This window comes from Mastigoproctus giganteus, chromosome 13 (assembly GCF_048544385.1).
Source record: "Mastigoproctus giganteus isolate SK-2022 chromosome 13, ASM4854438v1, whole genome shotgun sequence".
Taxonomy (NCBI): domain Eukaryota; kingdom Metazoa; phylum Arthropoda; class Arachnida; order Uropygi; family Thelyphonidae; genus Mastigoproctus; species Mastigoproctus giganteus.
The window spans coordinates 149,358,493-149,382,426 of record NC_143587.1 but is presented as its reverse complement, the minus strand read 5'-3'; the positions used below and the strand labels follow the sequence as shown (position 1 = coordinate 149,382,426).

Here is a 23,934-nt window from a genome sequence, read left to right as displayed (position 1 = left end):
GGACAATCTCACGAAGTCTGCCTTTATACATCTGTGATATTGAAATTTTAACACTCTGAAGGAACACGAATACAGGGAGGATACTTAGCGTAATGACAGCTAAGGAGTTAAGGAACAAGTGATAAAAGCTGCAGACGCTATAATGCGAACAAATTTAATGGCACAAAATGAGGCTTACAATGGACAGATCAATATGATGTAAATACTCCACGGTTACGGATATATTGAACTAAGCCTCTTGGAATTGAGTCGTATAGGTGTCGAACAGCCTATTGCAGTATTTCCCACCGAGCATCTTGTATCTACTCCAGCAGAACATCTCTGATGTGTGCAGGCTGCGAGTGGCTCTGTAGATGGCGTCCAATCATGGCCTGCACGTGTACCATGGGGAAAAATCCATGAACCTGGCTGATCAAGACAGCGTCCACATCAGAGGCACCCAGAGGTAACTCCAGCAAGACAACGCCCTAACACAACCCGGAGGTTGCGTTAGGACGTTGTCTGTGGTAGGAATGTACCTCAACGATCTATCATTATTTTCTACCTTCTTAAATGGCATCTTTAAAGTGAATACAGATCCTAACATGCAACTATTAAGTTAGGATGGTCTGTTTTTGTGCTATAAAAAAACTAAACAAACGCTGATAGCCTGAAAATGTATAGTTCGGTTGACTTCTTTGCAGATTATTCATCGCTTGGAAAGTCACGAGCAAATATATCCATTGATTTAATAACATTGACTTAGCCTAATTCGGAGCTTAACCAAGACAAATGAAACTTCCGTTTTCCAGAATTTTCCTCTTCAACAGCAAAACAGATTAAGCTTATCAACAAATAAACCTAACCTGTTTGCACCGAAGATTCGGTGGTGACTTTTCTTAGGTCGATCTCATTGTTAAATGGCTGTTCTGCCTATTTTCTAGAGAGTCACTCAAATGAAAAAAGGAGCCAATCTTCTGGAGAAAATACAAATTAACGAGATTTCTGCGGACTGAAATTTCAATTACTTTTAAGTATTGGAAAATTAAGGTTGGAAAACGTGCAAACCATCCATATTATCAACTAGATGTAACACCTCGGCTCTCGGATTTCTGTTCAAAATTCTGCACTCCTAATTTGGCTGTCCTGATCTGCTTGCTGCTGTCAGTTTTTACTGTCCAGTAAGGTCACTCCGAAATGTTATGCTCATCGAAGGCACATACGTTGCAATAACTATCTTTATCACCACTTCTTCAACAAGATCATGATGGCTTGCTAATGATCTCGGTTTAAATATCTTTGGTTCCTTTCTGAACTTAAGAAGCTCTTCTGAGCTTAAGAAGACTGCAAAAGATAGAGAAATATCTTGGAGTATTTCTCTGTCTTTGGCAATCTTCAACGTGTTTATAGCAGCATGTAACCTACCATGGAAGCGCAGAAATTTTTCTATTACTTCCGTATTACTAGTGAAAATTTATCTCAGAACCCTTTCACCTGGGACACATTTACCCATCGAATCGAAACATTTACACATCGAATCTTGTTTTCCGTCCCACTAGCAGGTGATTTTAATGGGATAAATGTTCTGTCATAAATTTCAGGTTCAAGGTCGAATATAATTGCTTAACATTTTTTCTAAGAATACTTTTTCTTTTAATTTAGACACTGTATAGGATTAGCGATTATAACTCACTGTTGACCGGTCTGTTGTTAAATAGAACAGTGAAGAATGAGTATAATCTCTGATCAATTAATGAAGAAGTTTCTTCACAGCGTCTTTAGCTACACATTTATAATTTATGTTTGTTTGAAAAAGGGGTTTGAGTGTCTGTATTGTAGGAACGACCTGGCTTGAAATTGGGAATCGGATTGTTCTTCAGCTAGTACATTACTACAAGTGATTTAGCTGGTTGGAATTGGTCGAAGTTGTCTTTGGTTGAGCTGGTAGTTTATTCTTTCCGTGACATGTTGGGAACTGTTTGTTGTTTTAGGCGCATCAGAGACTTAGATCATATTGCGCAGAATATTATGAATTGAGTGTGTTCTGTGGTAGATTTGTTGTTGTTTGTTGGAAAAACCCGAGTTTCCGGGAGGGAAAACCATGCTACCTTCGCCTGAAATCGAATAACTCAGCAACATTGTGAAAAGGCTCATGAAAATTCCTTACGTCATCGACGGGGTTCGAACTGAGGTCTTTCCCACCCGGTGTTGGGGGGGGGATGACAGTGATTATGCCAACTGCTCTATCCACTAAGGCTGTTGGGAACTATCTTGCCGGTGTCATTTATGAGTCAGTTGCTTATTTTCGACTTAATGTTGTATTGCTGTTTGAATGGCGTCGGCAGAGAGCAGAATGTTGATCAATTCCAAAATATGGCCCGATAAGCACTACTTGTGACCAAGAGGAACGTTGGCTGTCAATTTTAAAAGAAGTATATGATGGCCATTTTGTAGTTAATTTAGTGGATATTACGCTGATGGCCTTTTTCTACAGTGGCTTCAATTTGTTCAGCAGTTGTCCCGTAACAAAGAGGCTTTTGATCCCGAAAATATGGGTTAGCCACTCTTGTGAGATAAAACAGGTTCAAATTGCGTGCTTGCTCTAGAAGTGGTAGTTTTGAGTGATTTGTCCTGGAAGGTTAGTCTCATCTCTCCATGCAAATTTGCAGATTTGCATGGAGAGATGAGCGGCTGTGTTTGCCACAAGTTCTGTTCTGGTTGGGCATTTGGCAAACCAATGGCTCAGTTGGTCTTTAGTCCTTACAGTGCTCCTAATGCGCCGCGGTGGGAAGGAGCTATCGTGGGGGCTTTAACTTCCTTCTGTGTCGGCTCACTATGCTTTGGCTGGGCCTCATTTGGTACATTTGTGGGTGTTTTCCCACGACCTCTCTTGTGAGAATGTCACACTCGCTTTCCTGGAGATAAACGACCCTCTCCTACGACAGAATAACTCAGCTACGTTGTGAAAAAAGGCATAAAAATTGTTCGCGTTATTGACGGGATTCGAACCCCCCATGTCTTTTCCACCTGGTGTGGGAGAACGGCAATTATAGCTATTCAAATAAGGGAAATTGCGACAAAAAGAAAATTAAAAGTTACGCATTCAATGGGAATGAAATTATAAAACTATTGATAATTTCATTCCCATTGAATTTGGATGCGTAATAAGTCTAAGTATTAACATGTGATTGCAATGAGTGTGTTCGGTACAGGAGCTAATTATAAAGCAAACGAATCGTTAATAATTACCTGATCGAGTTTATAAACTCGATAAACAGGTAATTATCAGCGTGTGTCCCAAACGTAGTCTTCTCGCCCATGAGGGATTGCCGGTTTTCTGTTGCACTGCCAACAGGTAATTTAGCGCGAGATTAGGGTTCTGTAATTATCCAAGTGGTAATTGTGCACGAGCTAAAAATATATGTTATCAGCAACCTTGATCATGATGGAAAATGGATTTAAAAGTCAACAGGAAGAATATAACAAGTGCTTTCTGACCGCGATGTTTATAGGGAGCTTGCTGAAGGTTCGTCATTACCTACTGCTGTTAAAAAAAAAAGGGAAAAAAAGTTGGCTGTATTTTGTGAAACAACCAAGCGGAAAGTAAACCCGGATTAGTTTAATTACCATGCAAGGACAATATTGGTATTCATGACGCGGTACCAACAGCACAAATGATGAGCCACCAAGTACTTCAAACCAATTTCCAGCAAACAAGCTGAGCATGGGGCTGCTGTTCCTAAAGTTGGGGTACTGCCTGGAAAGGACAATACTGGAACTGGCAATTCTGCTCGGCGGAGTGTGAGATGTGAGCAAAGAATACGGTAGCTGACATTTTATCAACCTTTTTTTATTTTTTAGTTTAGCAGACTTGTACAGGGTAATAATCATAACATAATCGGAGTCTTTCCTCATATGGTCATCCTGGTGATCTCACCATTCTAGCTGCCTGTCTTTGGACCCTTTCAAGAAACTCAATGTCTGTTTTCAGATGAGATCTCCATATCTGGACAAGGTTTTCAGAATGTGGCCTTACAATTGCCTTATACAGTGGGACTATGACCTCCACATCTCTACAGGATAATGTTCAACAAATCATCGATAGGACACCATGAGTTTTCTGCCTCTTTACCTTGCTCGAAAAACTTAAAACATTCAGATTTGAAGTTTTCCGTATTATAACTTCCAGATCCCATCCCTTTCTCTTTCCCTTTCTCTACTGTTTTTAATCCAACCCTACCAACTGTATAATTTATTTTTGGGATTAGAGCTGAGACCTCTATAATTCACTTTATGGAGATCTCAGCCTGCTTTGTAATATTAGAGACTTTTCGAAATGACGTATGATTTATCTTTGTAGGTGCCAAATTGGAGGCCAATAATATTAAGAAATGGGATTGATAACGTATAATACATTATAATCATGCAATTGTGAATGAGCAGTAGGCACATCAGATGTATTTTTTATGCATATTGCTCAGTAAGTTTATTTTATTAATAATAACAATGAATCGAAACAGTCAGATCTAGTAGTTGGTATGGGGTACCTCACTGCGTGCTTTTTTAATTATTATTATAAAAACACCAAAGGTATTAGAACCTATAATAGTTAATACCGAGTATGGGGGTGAAGGCTGAGAGAGAAGATACCGGTTGACATTAGACTTGAATTTCTTAGACCGTAATTTTGGAGGAATACATATGAAGAAAGGTTGTCCCAGAATTCAGAAATAGAAGGGTTAAATAAGGAAGAGAGAAAGTTGGTTCTATAAATTTGGAGTTGGATAGTAAACACGTACACGTACTTGCGGCACGTGTTCGGACTGGTTTGGAAGAAAGTGTGGGGGGAGATTATAGATGCCAATTCAGAAGAATGGAAGTATCTATCGGAAAGGCATGCGAAGACCATGGAAGTGACCATGGAAGTATCTATAGGAAAGGCTTGCAGCAGAAAGAGAACGTCTATGAGAGACTTTATAAGAAAGGGGCCATTAATTAACCTGACTGCCATCTTTTGAATGGAGTCTAAAAACCCGAGAGAGGTTCTGGGGCACCACCGCAGATGTGGGAACAAATTTCCATGGTAAGACGTATTACGTGGAATTTGTACAGAATGAGTAATTGTTTAGAAGAACAGTAACACCGAGATTCAAAAAGGAAATCTAGCTTTTTTGATGTACAAGAAGCAATATTTGTTTTGTTTTGTTTTTCTTTTGCAATGAGAAATTAGAAGTCAGGTTAATCCTTAACAAAGATATCTAGAAATCTGGGTGTCATCGAAGATGAAATAGGAGTAAAAACCTACTTTTACGAGAAATAAGACTGAGTTTTAGAGGGGTCGAAGTTAACTAAGTTTTTTTTCGCTCCATTGAAGTATTACCTGGCGATGGATATTTAAGAAACTGGTTTTGAATATTGGAGAAGTTGATGTTATTTATGCAGGGTAAGATTTCTTAAACTGAGAGGTGGAATGTAATGTAATATAATTATCAGCAAAACTAGGATAGAATTTCCATCCAGTCAGGGAAGGAGGTCATTTTATAGGTACATTTCATTTTCATTTCATTTGAGTGAGCTTCCATCTCAGTTGCCACCCGGATTTTCATCCATATGCAACCAATTCTCATTTAGTATATCAGTCTCAACCTTAGTTGTAAAACCAATATATAAAGACCAAAATGGTCAACTCAAATCAAACAAACAAATTAACATTAATCGACCATTCAGCCTTGTGGTGGGGATGGGCAATCACACCTCTCACCACAAGTTACCGTCCCCACCACGAGGAGGTAGGTCTCTACTACCACCCGGGCATCGCCCGGCAGCGACTATAAGCCAACTTAGCAAATCTTAAAAAAGAACAAAAGAATTCATAATTATCAAAAATATACATCAAATTAACTTCAGTGAGAGCCAGTGTCCCAAAGTCCAACCTCGCTCTTAAATCCTCATATAGAGGACAATATAGCAAGATATGAGGGCCAGTCTCAGTCTCTCCACACTCACAAAACTCTGTAAGGGTCAACCCCAAACGAAACAGCCTTGACCTCAAGCCATGCCCAGTAACGACGGCAGCAGCTGCAAACCCAAATTGGAGCCAGGAGCATCGCTCCCTACTCACCATATGGACCAAGGGCATAAAGGTATACAAATGACGACCTTTCTCAGAGTTTGTCCATTGGAATTGCCATATGGTACTCAACTCATCATTGATTCGCCCCCGTTCCGCTGTTATATCAGGGAAACCAGCCAACCGCCCCACCGGGCACGACCGGACACCAAAAATCACTCTGGTAATCCCCCGCTTAAGGGCATACCGTAAAGCAAACTGTGCTACAACCAACTCCGCAGGCATCTTCCCTGCAAGGACACACAAGGCATCTGTGGAAACAGTTCTGCAAGCCCTGGTTATACCTAAGAGAGCAAACCTCTGTGCCGAAGACAAGATTCTACGAACATGAGAATGTTCTATATACCCTCCCCAAGCCCCAGCAGCGTAAGTCAGAATCGGGATAAAGATGTTATCATAAAGTAAGTGGAGGGCACCACCCTTTATACCCCATTCAACACGCGTAACTCGCTGGAGCTTGGCATATAATCGTTTCACCTTATCTCGGACAAAGGCAGCATGAGCTACCATAGAAAGTCGCTCTCCCAGGACAACACCCAGGTACCTGGTCTTATTAACCACTCTAAGCGAGAGATCACCAGAACAACACAAAGGAGGGCGAGTTCCACTGAGGCGTCCCCTCAGAAGCACTGCTACAGATTTCTCTGCTGAGACCTCCAGCTTATGCTGAGCAGACCAATTCAACAATTGGCCTAGAGAAGCAGCTGTACGCTCCTCAAGCATCCGGCGGGACTCTCCACACACCAAGATGACTAAATCATCAGCATAAGCTATTCTGGTCGTACCTTCCACAGCTTGCATTTGTAGGAACTCATCGAGAACCCAATTCCAGAGAGTCGGCCCCAGAACCGAACCCTGTGGGCATCCTCTATAAACTCTTCTCTCACACTTCATGAAAGGAGTACAAATGAGCACATATCTCTCTCGGAGATAGTCCTCAAGAAGACGGTATAAATTTCCTGGACAGAGGGACGCCCTAGCCCTGCGTAGGACGCTGCCCCACCACAGAGCATCAAACGCCCCCCTAAAGTCCATGAACAAGCCCAGGACATATCGACCAGGCAGCTCATTGACGCCTTTAATCAAATTGTAAATGGCATCCTCAGCAGAGGAACCAGCCTTAAAACCGTACTGATTGTTAGCCACCAGCCCCTGACCAGCGTAATGAACCATCAGCCGACCAAGAACAAGCCGCTCCAACAACTTTCCGATAACTGACAAAAGAGCTATCGGGCGATATGAACGAGGCTCATCCACAGGCTTCTCAGGACTCTTGAGAATAACCCTCAAGTTAGCCGTCTTCCATACTGCCGGAAACACTCCTTCACGAAGACACGTGTTGAAAAGGTCTAGGTACACATCAGGACTCGCCTGACACGTTTTCCTCACCACAGCGGTATCAATATTGTCCAATCCCGGAGCACGACCTTCTCTGGTCTGCTGTAAAGCTAACTCGAGCTCAGCGGGAACAAAAGGAGACTCGCTCCCACTAGTAACATAATCTAAATTCTCCCGAACAATCTGACTCTGCAGCAAATTATCAGGAGAATCTTCAACTAAAATTGAATTGATCAAGCAGGAGACAGAGTCAGCCCATCCCAAAGTCACTCTGTCCGTCGCCACAAACGTGGACATAATTTCACCACCACAGATTTTATCGGTGACTATTTTATACACAGAAGACCAAGGATCAGCCGACCCCCTCTCCTGCACATAATTTCTCCAAGAAGCCCGTTTTAATAACATAATCTTATTCTTATATTCATTCCTTTTAATCTGATACTGCAACCGCAACTCAAATGATTCTTGAGAGTAACACCTCCTCTCATATTGATACTGCTTACGCGCATGTTGAAGATCTTTCCGCATACGCGTAAGTTCTGGTGTCCACCAAGGTACCGATCTTTGCGGCCTTCTCTTCTTCCGCAAACACTGTTTACATAGGTCCTGCAATACACTAGTTAATTTCCAGGCTTTCTCTGACGCAGTCAGATCATGCCACATCTCTAATTGATCAATTTTGGAATTCCATAGAGTGAGAAACCTGATCCAGTTCACACCACGCATAGAATATCTACCGACATCACTCCAGTGCCTCATTGGCTCCCCTGTAGTAATATCAAATGTGATCACTCTGTGATCACTAGTTGTGAGACAATCCCGCACCCTCCAATTTTTAACCATCCTCAAAATGGATCTAGAACAAACAGTGATATCAATAAAGGACTCACCAATTACAGAGGAGAAAGTTGGCAGTTGTTCTGAATCATTAATCACCTCCATGTCTGTAGTAGCCAAAAACTCTTCCAGCTCTATACCTCTGTCATCAGAGCTCTGGCCACCCCATAGAGTAGATCCAGCATTTGAATCCATACCAACAATTAAATGAACTGATCCAAGTGTACTTACAACCTGCTCAAGATATCTTATAAACACCGCCATAAATTCCGATGGTCTACAATACAAGGACACAAAATACACTCGACCAAATCCCCCTATAACCTCCGCACATACACCATATGATGTAATCAGAGTAGACACAACAGTTACTGTCAACTGTGGGTCAGCTATTATTATTGCAGCACAGGGAGATCTGGAAGCAGCCACAATTCTGTATCCTGATGGATAACAAACCACCTTATCTCGAAGCACATAAGGTTCTTGAAGTAACACTAAATCAGCTCGTTCCTCCTCTATAACTCGTGTCAACTGCGAGGCCACACTAATCGCTCTCTGACCATTTATCTGAATTATGGAGTAACTATTCTTACTCTCCATAATCTATTCTGCGTTTCAAAATATCTATAGCCCTTGCATATTCTGGGCATATCTTATCAACAGCAGAATGGTCAGAGGGAAGTTTCCTCCTCCAGCAGTTAACACATTTCGGAGAGAGTCCCCCCGCTTGTCACAACTTCTAAAGGAGTGCCCCCTCTCAGAACAGTGACCACAGAACGACTCACCTTTACAATGTTTAGCAACATGGCCAAAAGCCATGCACTTATAACACTGCGTAGGAACAATAAGATCCCTCACCCTATGGACACTCCAATCCACAAAAATTCTTTCCCGGGCGATCAGAACTCGCCTGATCAAGCCCGAAGTTTCAATAATAAAATTATAGCCAGTTTTACCTCTGGCTTTATTTTTAGTCACTACAGCTGTCTCACTACGAAACTGCTCCTCCGAAACCTCAGATCCACTAAGATTACGGGTCCAAATCTCCTGCAGGAGATGTTCTTGACTGACCTCCTGATCTAAGTCAAAAATAACAAGTTTCGGTCTGATCTACAAAGATTTTTCCACTACCAAGCCTAGTTCACCAAGCCGGGAGCACTCTTTGATCTTACGAATGTCTTGTTCTGTGGCCGCCTCCAAGGCAACTCGACGATCCCGAATAGGCCTCACGCCTATCACTTTCGTGTCACTCAAAGCCGGACGGATAGTCTTCAGGAGCTCCAACTTCACGTCTTCACTGGTCCTGAATTTCTCCGTCGTAGCCTTAATGATCACAGTCTTTGTTGCTACTCTTTGTTCGGTAAAAGCCTTTACCGCATCAGAATATGTTCTTTCAGCTGATAGTCCACCAGCAGTCTTCTCTTTCAATAAAGCCTTCAACACAGCATTATCTACTAGAGTTCTTTGAACCACCTCTTCGAGGTGGTCCCAAAGCGTTAACATCTCATCTAACGCCGTTATTGGCACCTTATGCCGCAAAACTAAAGTTCGTAAGCTTTGCCTCGCTTGCTTGAGGTCCTCAAACCCATCACGGGAAGTACACTCTTGACTTTCTTCCTGAGTACCCACTTCCTCAGCTGTTTCTTTTCCTTTAGCCCGAGAGCGCAAGGATCTTGTGACACGAGATTCACTCACGTCTTCTTCATCCTGCACCTTTTTCTTAACCTTATGTTTTCGCTTTTTCTTAGGGACAACTCCCGCACTATTTTATATTTTATAGGTACAAGAGGAAAAGAGTGGAAGAAAGAACTGAACCTTGGGAACACCAGCATTAGTGGAGAAGTTAGACTACATAGACTATCATCATCTGCCATCACTCGTAGGGAACATTTAGAGAAACAAACTGATACCCAATTGCTAAATACAGCCGGAAAATAAGCCACAAGTTAGAACTCATTTAGAAGGCCTTTACGATCAAAAGCCCTGGAAGAAGTAATAGTGTGTAGCAATAGCCAATATATGCCACCAACAGCCAATATGTCAACACATTGAGTGGATCTACAGTAGAGGAATCTGTACTGATGATCACTGATCAGATGAAAGATTTCCAGACAGTTTAAGAGCTGGCAGTTGATGGATTTCTTCATTACTTTGGAAAGAGTAGAGGGACAGCAGTGGTGCGATAATTGGATGGGAAGGATTTGTCACCCGCTTTTACGATATGAGCAAATTTCCAAGAATAAAACAACAACAACAAAAAAAACACCAGTGGAATAAGAAAGCGTAGAAAGGCGACACAGAACATAAGCAAGCTCAGGATTACAGATTTTGAAAACGTGAAGCAATGCCATCAGGACCTGGTGCTTTCATGGCATCAAGATTATTAAGAATTCTTCTATCTTTCCGTCGGAAAGGAGGCATCAAGTAGGGTATGACAGAGGGGGGGGGAGGTGGCTTGCCAAGACTGGAACTCAGAGCATGTATATGTGCCAAATGAATGACGAAGAGTTTGGGAAGTTTCGATCTTTTCGCAGTTTTCGGATATGGCGTAAACACACACTTAACTCCTCGACTTAACGCGGCCTCGACAATGCTACTCTCCCACCTTGCATACGTACTATTCAAATTCTCCCCTAGTCTCTAGCTGAAGAATAGAAGCAGAGAGATCAGCACTGGCTGATCCGGATGCCACCTGGAGAGTTGGATTCGACTGGACTATCCAGCGACCTGCCTGTGAACGCCGTTTTAGAGCTTCCCCCCCACTCCGGAAATGTAATGAATATTGGACATCTTTTGAGGCTATGACACCTATCATAAGCTCAGAAGGTATTAGTCATACGCACTACATGATGGAAAAGATGGAAAAAAAATTACACAGTATATTATTATAATGACGTTCTCCCACTTAATACGTTTTTTAAATATACAAATTCATGATTTCTATATTTATTTCTTCACGCGTCAACCACACGAAGCACAGTAAAGCTCACTGAAGAACAGTGAGAACTGGCCGTTAACTGTTCTGAATTACTTAATGGTTGTTGCTGTGTCTTATCGTAATTGTCTTTCAACAAGCTTTCAACATACCTCCTTGGCAGTTTTATTTTAACGCTACAAATGTTAATTATACTATAATTTTCTAATTTGTAAGAGTAAACTCCAAAGGAATAAAAAGAAAGGCTTTGACATTAAAGGGAAAACGATGTCATGAAAATGGTGGAATAAAATCTCTCTTGTACACGAGTCGAGGTGGCAAAAAAACTTAATATGGTAGTTTCTACAGTAAATGGAATTATAACACAAAAAGAAATGTTGAAATCAAATGCCGTTAATGTTTCATACAAAGTTAAAAAGACGATCTGGAAAATATGGAGATGGAGAAGGCATTAGTGATTTTGTACAAGTAGATATCTGTTACAAATGTTACTGGAACATATGTAAAACAATGAGCACTTAAACAATGCCCATGTGGAGTTCTTCCCTGGGGATTCCACGTTAGTTGTGCAACCGATGGATCAGGGACTGACCAAAGTTTTAAAGATGCATTTTCGTAAGGTACCTTGTACATAAATTACTCACCCTTGTAAAACTGAATGGAAAAACTGAAAAGTTGTTCAAAATTTATTTGTTAGATGAAATGCGTTATTTAGAAGCATCATGGGATACACTGAACCCTACTGTTATAATTAATTCCTTTAAAAAGGCTGGATGATATAGAAGAAACTGTTGATCGTGATGAACAGGAAGGATTCCTTTTGACGAATGGGATTTCCTAGAGTAGTTTGGGATTTACAGTAAAGTTTTATGATTATGTTGATGTAGACAATGATGTTATCTCACATGAATTGCAAAGTATTGAAGATAAAAACATGACTGATAGTGAGTCTGAACAAGAAGATGAACCTGCTGTACCAATGTTCCGAGATGCAATGGTTGGCTTCTCTTCACTGCAGCAATTCATTCATAGTGTGCCCGATGCATTAAATGACAATTTTTATTCTTGATAGTTTTCCTACAATTCAGATGATCATTCACATGTATATGTATCTATTCAGTTTTATTTGTGTAGTTAATATTTCATATCCTTAGGTCATTTTCCCTTCTCAGAAGTTTCCCCTCGTAAGGAGCTCTAAACCTCTGGTCCCTTGGAAAACTTCTTATCTGGGTTCTACTGTATATAATACATTTATTATTTAAATTTAGGTTTTTATCATGACACCTGTAAAAGAGAAAATTCTTGCTAATGAAGAACAAGAAATACACATTGCAACAACAAGAAAACGAAGTAATATTTATAAAACATTATCATAAAAAAGGAAGGGAAAATCTCGTAGATATCTATGAATGGACTCAACATTTGTTCCTACAAAAAAGTATTGGATTAATAGCGTGTATAGGCGCGTCCAAGAAGGGAAGAAGTTATGGGGCCAATTCCCCCAAGAACGTTTTTTGTTTCTTATTATATACTGTCATAGTGTTGACGTGTCACTGCTATAATGACTAAAGCCATCTGGAATATTTGGAAGAAAGAAAGAATTACACTTCAGAATGGTTTTTGCAAAAAAAGACCTGCTCTTTGATTGCAAATGCTAGACTAATAAATTACCTTCAGGAAATGAAACTGATGAAATAAGAAAACCAGCAAGAAAGCATAAAAACCAGCATAAAAATTCTAGTATCGTTAATGGATCCCAAATTTGGTCATTTTCTTTTATTTAAGAATATTTAACAGCAGTATGTGTTTTAAAGAACCACTAAGCATATTTATTAATTTTTATATTAATAAACGCAAAATAAAAGACAAGATAATTTCTTTTTTAAAATTAATGAATGCTTTTGGTGTAGGGTTTAATGGCTTTGAATTAATTTTTTTATTTCCCTTCAATGCTTTAAGCCCCAGTCTTCTGCTTTTCTTATCTAATGTCAAGAAATTAAAGGAAACATAAAGTTCTGTTTGAATTAGCGTTTGGTCCACACTTCAATCCCGGTTACTACTCGAAAAGAGCAAGTTTTTATCTGTTACACACACACACAAATCCCTCAAGAAGGACTGCACTAGAGGGATTCCATTTCCCAAAAATAGACTGCTCTTTCACACATTTTTATTAAAAGTCTTGGAAGAAATAATGCTCAAACGTTACATACAAGATTTTCGAATACATATAGTTTGTGACAGTTTTCCGTTCATCTGTTTATTTTATATATATTACATAAACATTAGCCAAAAAACAAGGATTTTTATTCATATCGAGTCGGGCAACGTTTGTTTCTAATAACAGCAAGGGCGTGGCATGGATTCTGTAAGGTGCTTTACCGCTTTTTGGTCTAAATGTAACCCTTCTTCCACAAAATATCGTCGCGTAGCTGTGACAAAGTTCAAGAAAGAGGACTTCATTGCTGAAGCTCTCTCCAGCAAATCCCACACCTTCTCAATAGGGTTAAGATCAGATAGTGGAAAGCGAAGATGGTGGATATCTGGGTCATGTTCTCCGAACCATTCTGGCACGATGCCCTATTGCATTATCATCCGTAAAGTGGCTATCACCTTCAGGATAAAAGTAACATTGCAGGGTGCAGTAGATCTGATCCAATGATCAGGTACTCTCTGGATGACATTCGACCTTCCACCAGTATCACCAGTTCCATTGTTCCACAACGTTATCGGCACCACTGCAAGCGGATTTTTCTGTTTTTCTATGAAAGAAGTGGCTTCCAAATAGATAGGAGCTTCCAGTACCCGATTTGTTCATTCTCTGCGCATGGGTTTAAATAGGGCAGTTCTGGGTTTGGTTAGATTCAAATGTTATTTGCTGTTACACGTCGTACTTAGAGTACGACAGCTTTGCTCTTGAAGTATTGTTTTTCTGCCACATTTATGCCTTTTTGCTGTAGAAAAACCGCTGGCTTTCCAGTCATTAAAAACTTTTGAGAAACGACAGCAGTCGAAAAGCCTGTGAAGTCTGTATATTCAAAGAGGCAATACGTCCGCACTCCATCTCACAGTTTTCTTTGCATCTGTCTATTTGCATTTCTTCCTTCTGTCATGACTGTTTTAATACAAAGGTTGTTTATTTATATATATATATAAATTATTTGGCCAATCTGTGTTTATATGGAATGTTTCAAGCCTAGAGATCGAGATTAATATTTATTTATTTGTAGGGTTTCTCTTCAACGTTCCACGTAGTTCGGGAGCTATTCACACTCTTCAAAGAGTGCTTTTAAATATCTAGTCTACTCCTTTATTTCTTAGAATGTATTCTTACAACGTCTTCGAACATAAAAATATATACTTCCGCTGGAAACACATTTTTGTATTCAAACACAAGGTTTAGAATATATTTTTTGAGAATGTTTTATGATCAAAGACAAGGTTAGAATGTATCTGTAACTAATATCAAAAGCTTCAATGTAGGTGTGTACGCCTAACAAACTATGGAATTCATACAGCTCCTCGCGGTAGACGATTCCATCATTTTAGATTATTATAACCTGGCGAATCCATGGGTTAATCCGTAATTAGTCGAGGCCAATCACCATCAGAACCCGAAAAACTGGAAGTAAACATTTTTTAAATAATGGTGCAGACTGCAAAAAACAACTCTTGGACTGTGATTTACGATAAATAATGCTGCCTTTTATATGTAAGCAATTAGATAATGGAATTTTCTTCCTTTTGGCAATGAAGAATAATATATATACGTAAAAGGATGTTTGAAATAAAGCTGAGCATCTTCTCCTATAATGGGAAATATCCTTGGAATAATGCCAGTTACTTTGAGAAGGATCATTTTAAAGAAAAACACCAAAGTCGGGTAAGAATTGATTAAACACACATGTGGTTGCAACTTCGTTTGTAGTTGCTAACTCTCGCTTACTCAATATGCATACATAGGGGCGAAAAGTTGCCAGATTCCTCACGCTTTTTTTTTTTTTTTCTTCTACCCGCAGGGCGATTTTGTACACTTTCCTGTTGCGACCGGAATTGTTTCGCGTATTTCCGGTTACTCATCGAAAGTGACGTCACCACCTGTATATACAGGTTCGAGTTATCACTGCACAGATAAGCGCAAATTTCTTCCTTTAAAACTGTCAGCAGTCCACACGCGCATTCATTTGAAAGTGGAGAAGATGGAACATGGTGGTGTCAGCGGGACTGCGCAGCCAAGTTACCTAAGTAACGTGAGTACTCCACCTCTTAGACATGTCTAAAATTAAGAAGCCCTAATAAGCGTCCCTGATTCAGAAATAAAAACAAATTATACAGCGTTATAGTACCCAAGTTTGTTTTCTTATTTCCAGTTCAATAGCAGTAAATTAGCCGTTTGTAATATCATCTATGGTCAATTAAACGAGAGACGAATTAAACGATTTAAATTAAATAAAAATTAATTGGTTAATTATAAATTCTTAACTGCGAATTAATTAACAGTTCAGACTTTACAAAACAAATGTAGAACCCCTGAAAGAGAGACGACCAAATTGTAACCTTGACTCCCATCGAAACGATTTCACGTGTACTTTCATCCTGGAACGGTAATTGGCTCGTTCATCACTTCGAGCGTTGAATGAACTAACCGAGGTCTTTGTGGTCACAGCTGATTTAAATCAATGAGATCAGCAACGCAACTGAATGGTTAAAACTGTTTGCCAAACAAAAGAAAAGTGAATAATGAAAGTAATGGCGTATAATTCAAAGACGGTGGATGTCATAAGAAGGGAAGTAGTTAGTCACACTGTCTGAAGCTTGAAATTACCGAGGTATATAGTGTGTATCTGCGCGGGCGTATACAAGAGAAGACAGAGACCTACTTTGCGTTTATAGCACTTCCCCCCCCCCCTACGTTATTGAATGAATATTTTAAACTGAGACCACCGACTGCTGATCAGATGATTTTAAGTGTTGCGAAAGGAGAGGGCAAGTAGATTTTGCAGAGAAAGAAAGAGAGCATTTTTGCAAGCAAAAATTCCATTCATTCCTTAAAGGGAATATGAATATTTTACAGTGGATATTTTTCGCTGTTTGTAGTCAAAAGTATTACTTGATGAAAGAATTTACTCTGGTTAAAATGAATTCTATCTCTTCTTCGTGGCTGATCTGGCAACCGTTTTCTTTCATACTGCAGAAATTGTCCTCAATACCAAATCGAAATACTCCACTTCTGTGGCTGACTGAAGTGATTACGCTGAGAAAAGTTTACATGCAAGCTGTTAGGAGTGAAACTGGGTTACGAGAATAATGGAACGGCGAATAATCAGACAAGAGAAAAAAACCCAATATCGGTTTTATTTATTTTATTACTATTATCTGATATAAGACGGCGAAACCTTGGACTTTATGGTCATGGAATGAATTATTGGAGACGTACGTAATGAAAGATAATGTCCACACTTGTACCCACTGGACTGTGGAGCAATGCTAGTTCTTTGTGTTTCAAAAATAATGGAAGTCGAATTGTCAGTTGCTGTGTGGAATCCTACTTTTCTTTAAATTAACACGATTTGGTGAAGTAATCGAGTCCTCTTGTGAGCGAAATATTTTCTTCTACTGAATCTTATTTAAAAGAGACATTTTTTGTGGTAAGTAAATAAAAATTAAGTGAAAAGCGCTTTATCTGTGCATTGGGCGATCCTCTCATTTATCTTACTTTAACTTCTAGGAAATTAAGAAAATGCTCAGATTATTTCTTAAAGGTAATGGCAATTTCGGGTTTTAAATAAACTAGCAGCAAAGACGATTGAATTCAACGGAAAACTTAATATTACAAGTTCAGCCATATTTTATCGCATAAAATAAATAGTTTAGAAGTTTTATTCTATGTTAGCAATTTTTCTCTTAAGATATCTATTTATTCTTTTCTGATAACAGTTGTATGTTCCTTTCTGGCCCCTCTTGGCTGTAGCCGGGCAATGTACGAACGTGAAATACGAGTGGCATAAAAAACGAAGGTGTTAAAACGTCATTACAGTATTCATATGTTTCCTCCCTGTGATAGCAATTATTTTCCTTAATCTTGGATTTAAACTTGAATCATTAAAATATCATAAATCAAAGTATGATATTATCAGTAGTATCAAAAAAAGTATAACTCATAATATAATAAATCATTGTGTTTATTTATTTTTTTCTGAGTTTTGTCTTGCTATTCCTGGAAGATATTTTCTATGGAGTATTTGGTGTACTTTTTTAAACTCCTACCTTCCTCGTTTGCTATATACTCCATAAAGTTGTTTGAATACCTGAAATCAGGGCCACATCGAGACTTAAAAACGCCCGGATGAAAAATAAGAGCGTCTCATCTATCCCTACTACACAGAGTCCCAGTAATTCTTTATTCATTTTGCTGTCCCTTCCCCAAACTACATGAGGGGATTCCATTTATGTTATTCATTTAGTAGGACCGTTTGGAGATGGAAGCTGGATATGTTGTCATAACATCCAGCTTCCAACTTAACGCGGTACTGCTCAAATTAGAACCATTAGCCAGTCATTCCATTAATAGAAAGTTTACTGTTAATTCACCATACCCAATGGTTTATAAAACTGGGATAATTACCAGCTATTGCCAGAATATAGGTTTTCTGAATACGAGAAAATCACCAGCTAGGAAATACGAGAACTAAGTTGAATCCGAGAGCTATAAGGGGAGCGCAAGAAATTCTACTTATGTATAGAGAAACAGAGTAAATGGTCCGCTTACGTGATTGAAGTGGAAAGGGCATATTTGCTCTCTTTATTTAGTCTATTAGAAAAATTACTGAGGTTGTGGTAGGGCAAGGCAAGGCTCTACGGGTGTGCAGTGAGCGTCCTATTACGCTAAAAAAGGCTGCATGCGAGTGCATCAATGCGCTAGAAATATTTGAGTCATTATTACATTCTTGAACGAATCCCGTGGATTGGAAAAGTGATAATTTCCCCATTCCTCAAAATGGGTGAAGAAAAAGGTAATGAGCAACTACAAACGGAGAGTTAAACTTTTGCGTAAAATCATGAAACCTATGGTTATACAATATAGGACCATCACAATAAGAATTGTCCTTAATGGATCTCAACATGGACAAGGTCTTACCTGACCAAACTGTGCAAAACGACTTGGCTTAAAGAATCGAAAAGTATTTGAAATAAATACTATGAATGGGTCTGAAAGACCAATAGTTTTTTATTGATATAAAGTAAATTATTTATTATTGCGCCAATTTATTCGCGTCATATATATTTTACCAAAGTATGTATAAACTGTAGATAAGTTTGGCGAAATTAAAAGGAAATATAAATAGACATTTAAAATTATAATATATATAAATAAGTAAAGAAAGAAAAAAGTTACCCCTATTTTTACTGGTTCTGTACTTTTTTTTGCAACAGGTGCTGGTATGCTTCATACAAATACCTGTTGTTCGTTGGCCATGTGCATAAAACATTGATACTGCGTGCGTTTTTATATTTTTTCAAATATATTTTCAAATTTTTCACCAATAATTTTAAAATTTTCATTGAGTTGAACCTGCTTCTCTTGTTCGCGAAGGGAAAAAATCCTTCTGGAATCTCTCTCTCTCTCGTTTGATTAAGAGTTCTCCAAAGTAGACAGTTCATCCCTGACTTCCAGTGAAGAAAACCAGTTAGCCGTTATGTTGCAATTTAAAACTAACAAAGGTTTCAACAAATACTTGCATTAAGCTGTGGAAATGGTTTTTGGGAACCAGGTTGCTTTATTTAGAAAGACAGGCGCAACCAAATTTAGATGAACTACATCTCACAAGATGCATCCCTCTGTCTACACACAATTCTTTCAATGAAAACATATTTCAAGTTAAATCATACATTATAAAAATGCATCCATTCTGTAAACAGCTGACCACCCAGCTACAGTTAATTGAGAGGTGAACATTAAAATTCTTCGAGAATTAATCGTTCCTATCTCTTTTCTAAGAATACCTTTTTAGTCTTTTAATATAAAAATATTTGACTGCAACAATCACAAATAAAGCGCCTCTACCGACCGTTACAAATACAGACATCCTAGAAAGGATACTATTAGAATTACAGCCGAGTAGCTTCTAGTTATTGTAATATCAATATTAAAAAATAGAGTTGCTTTCTAAAGATAAGAGTAACTCACCAGGATAGTTATTGAAGAAATACTGCTTCATTACGTACAAAAGTATGCATTCATTCTCATATAAAGGAATTTCGATTCTCAGTCACGCTTGCACGTGACTGAGTTAATTTAGGGGAAAGCAAATAACCACTTTGGATTAAAAATATGTGTACATACTGTGGCACAACCACATAGGTCTACTGAACAAGAATATTACCAACCATATTTAGCGGTCACGTGGATCGAATCACAGTCAGCCAAACTTCGCATATCCCATAACTAAGTATCTTATTTGTGTATATCTGTAATATACTAGTTTGATTTTTTTCAATGCTACATAATGAATCTAATGTATTCATACATTGGTATTAATACTTAGTGTGTTTATGAGCATTTATTTTCAATGAGTATTTATTTTTGCCTAGAAATATTTGATTTAGGGATTTGAAACTTGGCTGACAATTTCATTCTTATCTAAGTAGCTACACATTTTCCCCAATTTGTGGATAAGCTCTTTCACGCCTTTTGATCAGAACTCCTCACTTTGAGCAGAAAACCAGGCTTCCACTTCATTAATTAACTTCTCATTGGTCTGTAATCTGCTGTCTTGTAATGGCTTTTTCATTTTAAGGAAGAGGAAGAAGTCTGAAGAACGAGAGGTCTGGAGTAAGAGGTGGGAGCTACAGATTTTCAAAGCCATACCTGATAGCATAGCCCACTGTGAGAGCACCTTTGTGAGCATTTGTACGCTATGAGGAGAAAACCATTAGATAGCTTCCCGCGTATCAACACTCTCTCTCTCCAAAGCTCCAACAACTGTGCGGAAAATGCTTTCCTATGCATCTTTTGATGATGTATCAAATCTCGGAACCATCGTGCTATCATCTGTGACATGTGCAGGAAGTCGTGCATTACGATGCAAACAAACCAATGGCTAATGTTCACTTCATTTGCTATAAAATTTATAGTCACACTTCTGTCTTTAAAGACCGGCTGTTCCATTCGCACAGTGGCAGGTCTATGGCTGAGATGGTTCTTCCTTCTCTTGGATCATTGTGCCTCGCCCATACCTGAGCTGTCATTTCCAATTTTTCACAATCTGATATGATGGGCAATCCTCCCCACATACAGCTTAAATCTCCTCATGGATCTGTTTTGCTTCGTTGCCTTGCAAATGAATAAATTTTATAACGGATCGGACCTCAACCTTCTCCAGCATACAACCTCTCGTTGTATTTATGGCTGCAGTTCAGTAACCGATGGACCTAGAAAAACAAATGTATATTGACTTATGACACTTAGGTATATAATATATACCTAATATATTATATACTGTATATAAATAATGTCAAATCACTAAATAAAATATTTGTAGGTGAGGATAAATACCTATTGAAATTACGTATTACTAAAATTTCCAAATTGCGTATTAATTACATAGCAGTTGGATGGTAGATTGTATTACTAAACGTAAATACCAAATCATTTTCCCAATGATGTTTTTTAAGGTTCTTTGCCAAGACCGCTCCTTTATCATGTACAATAATTTGATATACATCCCATGACTGTTTGGTAATCATTTGCACATAAGCTGACAGCACAAAGGTTCTTTTTTCAGGCATATTAGCATATATGCATTTGTCTTCACCATATCCGTCTGACAGCATGTAACAACTCGACTCCCAGCGGACAGAATTTCATAAAATTTTATATTTGGTTCACACAGAAAGATTTAATTGAATAAAACTACCTGAGAACCTGGCTCTCGGGGTAACTGATTCTGCCATAAACCTGACTGTAGTTTTATTATCTACTTCGGATCTTTCTAAAGTTAAATATTATATTGAACATCTGGGGTGTTTTAAGATGCTGTGTAAACCTGTTATTTATTTGCATGCAATAAATAGGTAAATAAATCTGCTTGCTCATTCTCTTCCCGGATATCAGAGTTGTAAAACTGATGGATTTCCTGTAATTTTTAAAGTAGTGCTAATAATTTAAATAACCTGTTTTGCCACCCATTAAAGTCTTTCAAAGTTAAACACGTTTTAGGTTATTTTATGACGATTCCGATTTATTACTTATTAGATGGTACGAATCTGAGTTTAATGTTATTGAAAATTCTGGATATATATACACAAATGCGCAATTTTAAATCCTGCTACAGAGAAGGTTGAGAACAAATATGGCAGACTGAAAGAAAACAATCAATTGGCTTAACCGAAGCGTGTCTAGAACTCCAGTAACTCATTTCCTTCGAGAAACTGGGCTCCACGTAATGTTACGTCAACACGACGCGCTTGGAGTTTTTTTTTTTTTGTGCATACCTAGAAAAATGGGTAGACGATATCACACACATCTCTCATTTCCGTTTAGTTCAAAAAAAATAAAATGTTTCGGTCTACCAGTTGTAGAATGAACTAGAAAGTTGCAGTTACCTGTTATATTAGGTCAACGTCTTCGGTTAACAGCACAGCGGTTTCACCATTCATTTGGAGGTGTGTGGGTTCAAATCTGGTCGGCGAAGAAGTTCCTATAATTATTGTAATAAGTTAGGAAAAAATTTGTTTGAAAAATTAGGGTAAAGGAGCTTCATCGTGTATATGTATATATATATATATATATATATATATATACACATATATATATATCTCAGTGACTGTTTTATCTCGGAAAAAGGAAGGAGGGAATGGATGGTGCCAAGTCTGGTGAAGAAGATGGTGCTCTAACGCTGTTATTGCGTGTTTAACTAAAGTGGGCCTGTGTGGATTGGATTTAAGGTAATTATCATTACCTTAAATCCAATCCAGTCTTAATACTGATTTCATTTTTAACGGTAAGACACTTCAATGTATAATTCTTTAGTCATGGTTTCGGCCTTCTGGTACGAATTCGCGTTTCTTTCGAGTTTTGAATTTTTCGAATTTGTATTTCGTATTTTCAATTTAGGATTTCGTTTTTTGAGTTTTGGAATTTAAAATTTGTGTTTGCGCATGTGAATTCGATTTCGAGTTGCGTATTTGCAAATTCTGATCACCCATCTAATCCCTTGTGGGTAGCACATTTGATAGAATCGCCGTTCTCCCCACACCGGGTGGAAAAGACCCGAGTTCGATGACGTGGGTAATTTTTATGAACCTTTTTCACAACATGGCTGAGTTAGTCGGTCTCAGCGAGGGTAGCATGGTTTTTTCCTCCGGGAAACTCGGGTGTTTCGTCAAGGAAACAGAAAATCGACCTCAAAACACGCACACAATTTATAGACATTATATATGGAGCAATACGGCCGTAGTCACTGATGTTCTTAAAACCCCACTACAACAACAACAACAACAACAACATTCATCTAAAAATGTCGAAACTTGTGTATTACTTCCACGTAAGCATATCAAACGCAACGTAACGCGTTATGCGTTGGCCTTCTTCGGGAGATTTCATTATTCCTGGGAACGTTTTCAATCTTGGTTTAGGGAAAATTGACAAAACTATATGACTCAAGTTTTGCATTTCTTTAACCTTTCCTTCTGCTATATTTGTATTTATCTGAAGTTAGTAATCATATAATTCTTTCTAGGTTTATGAAAAGCTTTTATTTAAGAAATTTTAAAAAACCGGGAAGGAATTATATTATTACTAACTATACTCGTTCAGCTGTTTCAGTTAAGAGTAGACAACGAAATTTTAATTTTTCCTACTGCCTTACCCCACTTCTCAGACCCTTGACGAGCGTGTGGGGAATAATTCCATCGTGCTATACTTCCGTACATCAAGTCACGTAACATTTATACTCCTCGCTGTCTTCTTATTAAAGCAAAATAAGGAAGTTACTTAAACTTACCCGTCCAGTTTTTGTTTTAGTATGAAACAAAAGCACTGAATGCGAGCAGCTGCTGCAGTAGGCCAGACCCTTCACTTTATCTCTGAGGAAAAGTAGCTCTCCATCCAGAGCAAGCGTGCCTTTGCCGGAAAGGGAGTGTGTGTTAGTTTCTTTGTGGATGTACGCCCTGAACTTTTTGAACTTAAAAAAAAAAACATAAAAAAAACCGAAAAGGTCTAACAATTATTGTTTACATAATGTATTGGGGGTTATGTGAGCCTACTTTTGATTAAAATTAATTGAAAGGTATGAATTCGATGCAAAATTTATACGAAGATCGTTAATTTGATCTTGAAGAATCTGGAATTTATAGTCGTTTTCTTTCTGTAAAAAAATCGAAAGATTCGACAAAAGCAATGCCGCCAATGCCAACAGCAGAGACTGTTTAATAGAGGAAAAAGAACACTTGGTAAGACGAGTCTCGATTTACACTTTTTCGCAGAAAATGGTAGAGTGGAAGTGTGGCGTGAACCTCATGAAGCCATACATCCAGACTATCTCGTGTCCACCACTTAAGCAGCTGATGGTACCATGCTATGGGGCATGTTCCATGGCCCGGACTAGGTCTGCTCATACCTCCAATAAATATCTTTCTGTCGTATGGGCCCAATTTCACCCAACAGTAGTCTCTTACTTGGATTTCGATGGATTTTGTCACGATAACGCAACTA

At 38.6% G+C, this 23,934-nt stretch overlaps 1 protein-coding gene across 7 annotated transcripts in view; it reads left to right on the top strand.

Moving 5' to 3' along the window:
• The window catches only part of LOC150076515 (carboxypeptidase D-like), a 118,542-nt gene that overhangs the window by 50,099 nt on the left and 44,509 nt on the right, over nt 1-23,934 (top strand). For 4 of the 7 annotated variants that reach the window (XR_016547828.1, XM_090387792.1, XM_090387791.1 and 1 more), the window contains exon 1: nt 15,375-15,469. The exons of 2 other annotated variants lie outside the window; for them this stretch is intronic. Coding sequence is in view for 3 of the 5 variants with exons in the window: in XM_090387792.1 (XP_090243918.1) it covers nt 15,419-15,469 (51 nt within the window). In the remaining 2 variants the exon portion in view is untranslated. Of the gene's footprint in view, nt 1-15,374; nt 15,470-16,755; nt 16,868-23,934 lie in introns of those variants that run through there. One more of the 7 variants, XM_090387790.1, reaches the window with a different exon arrangement.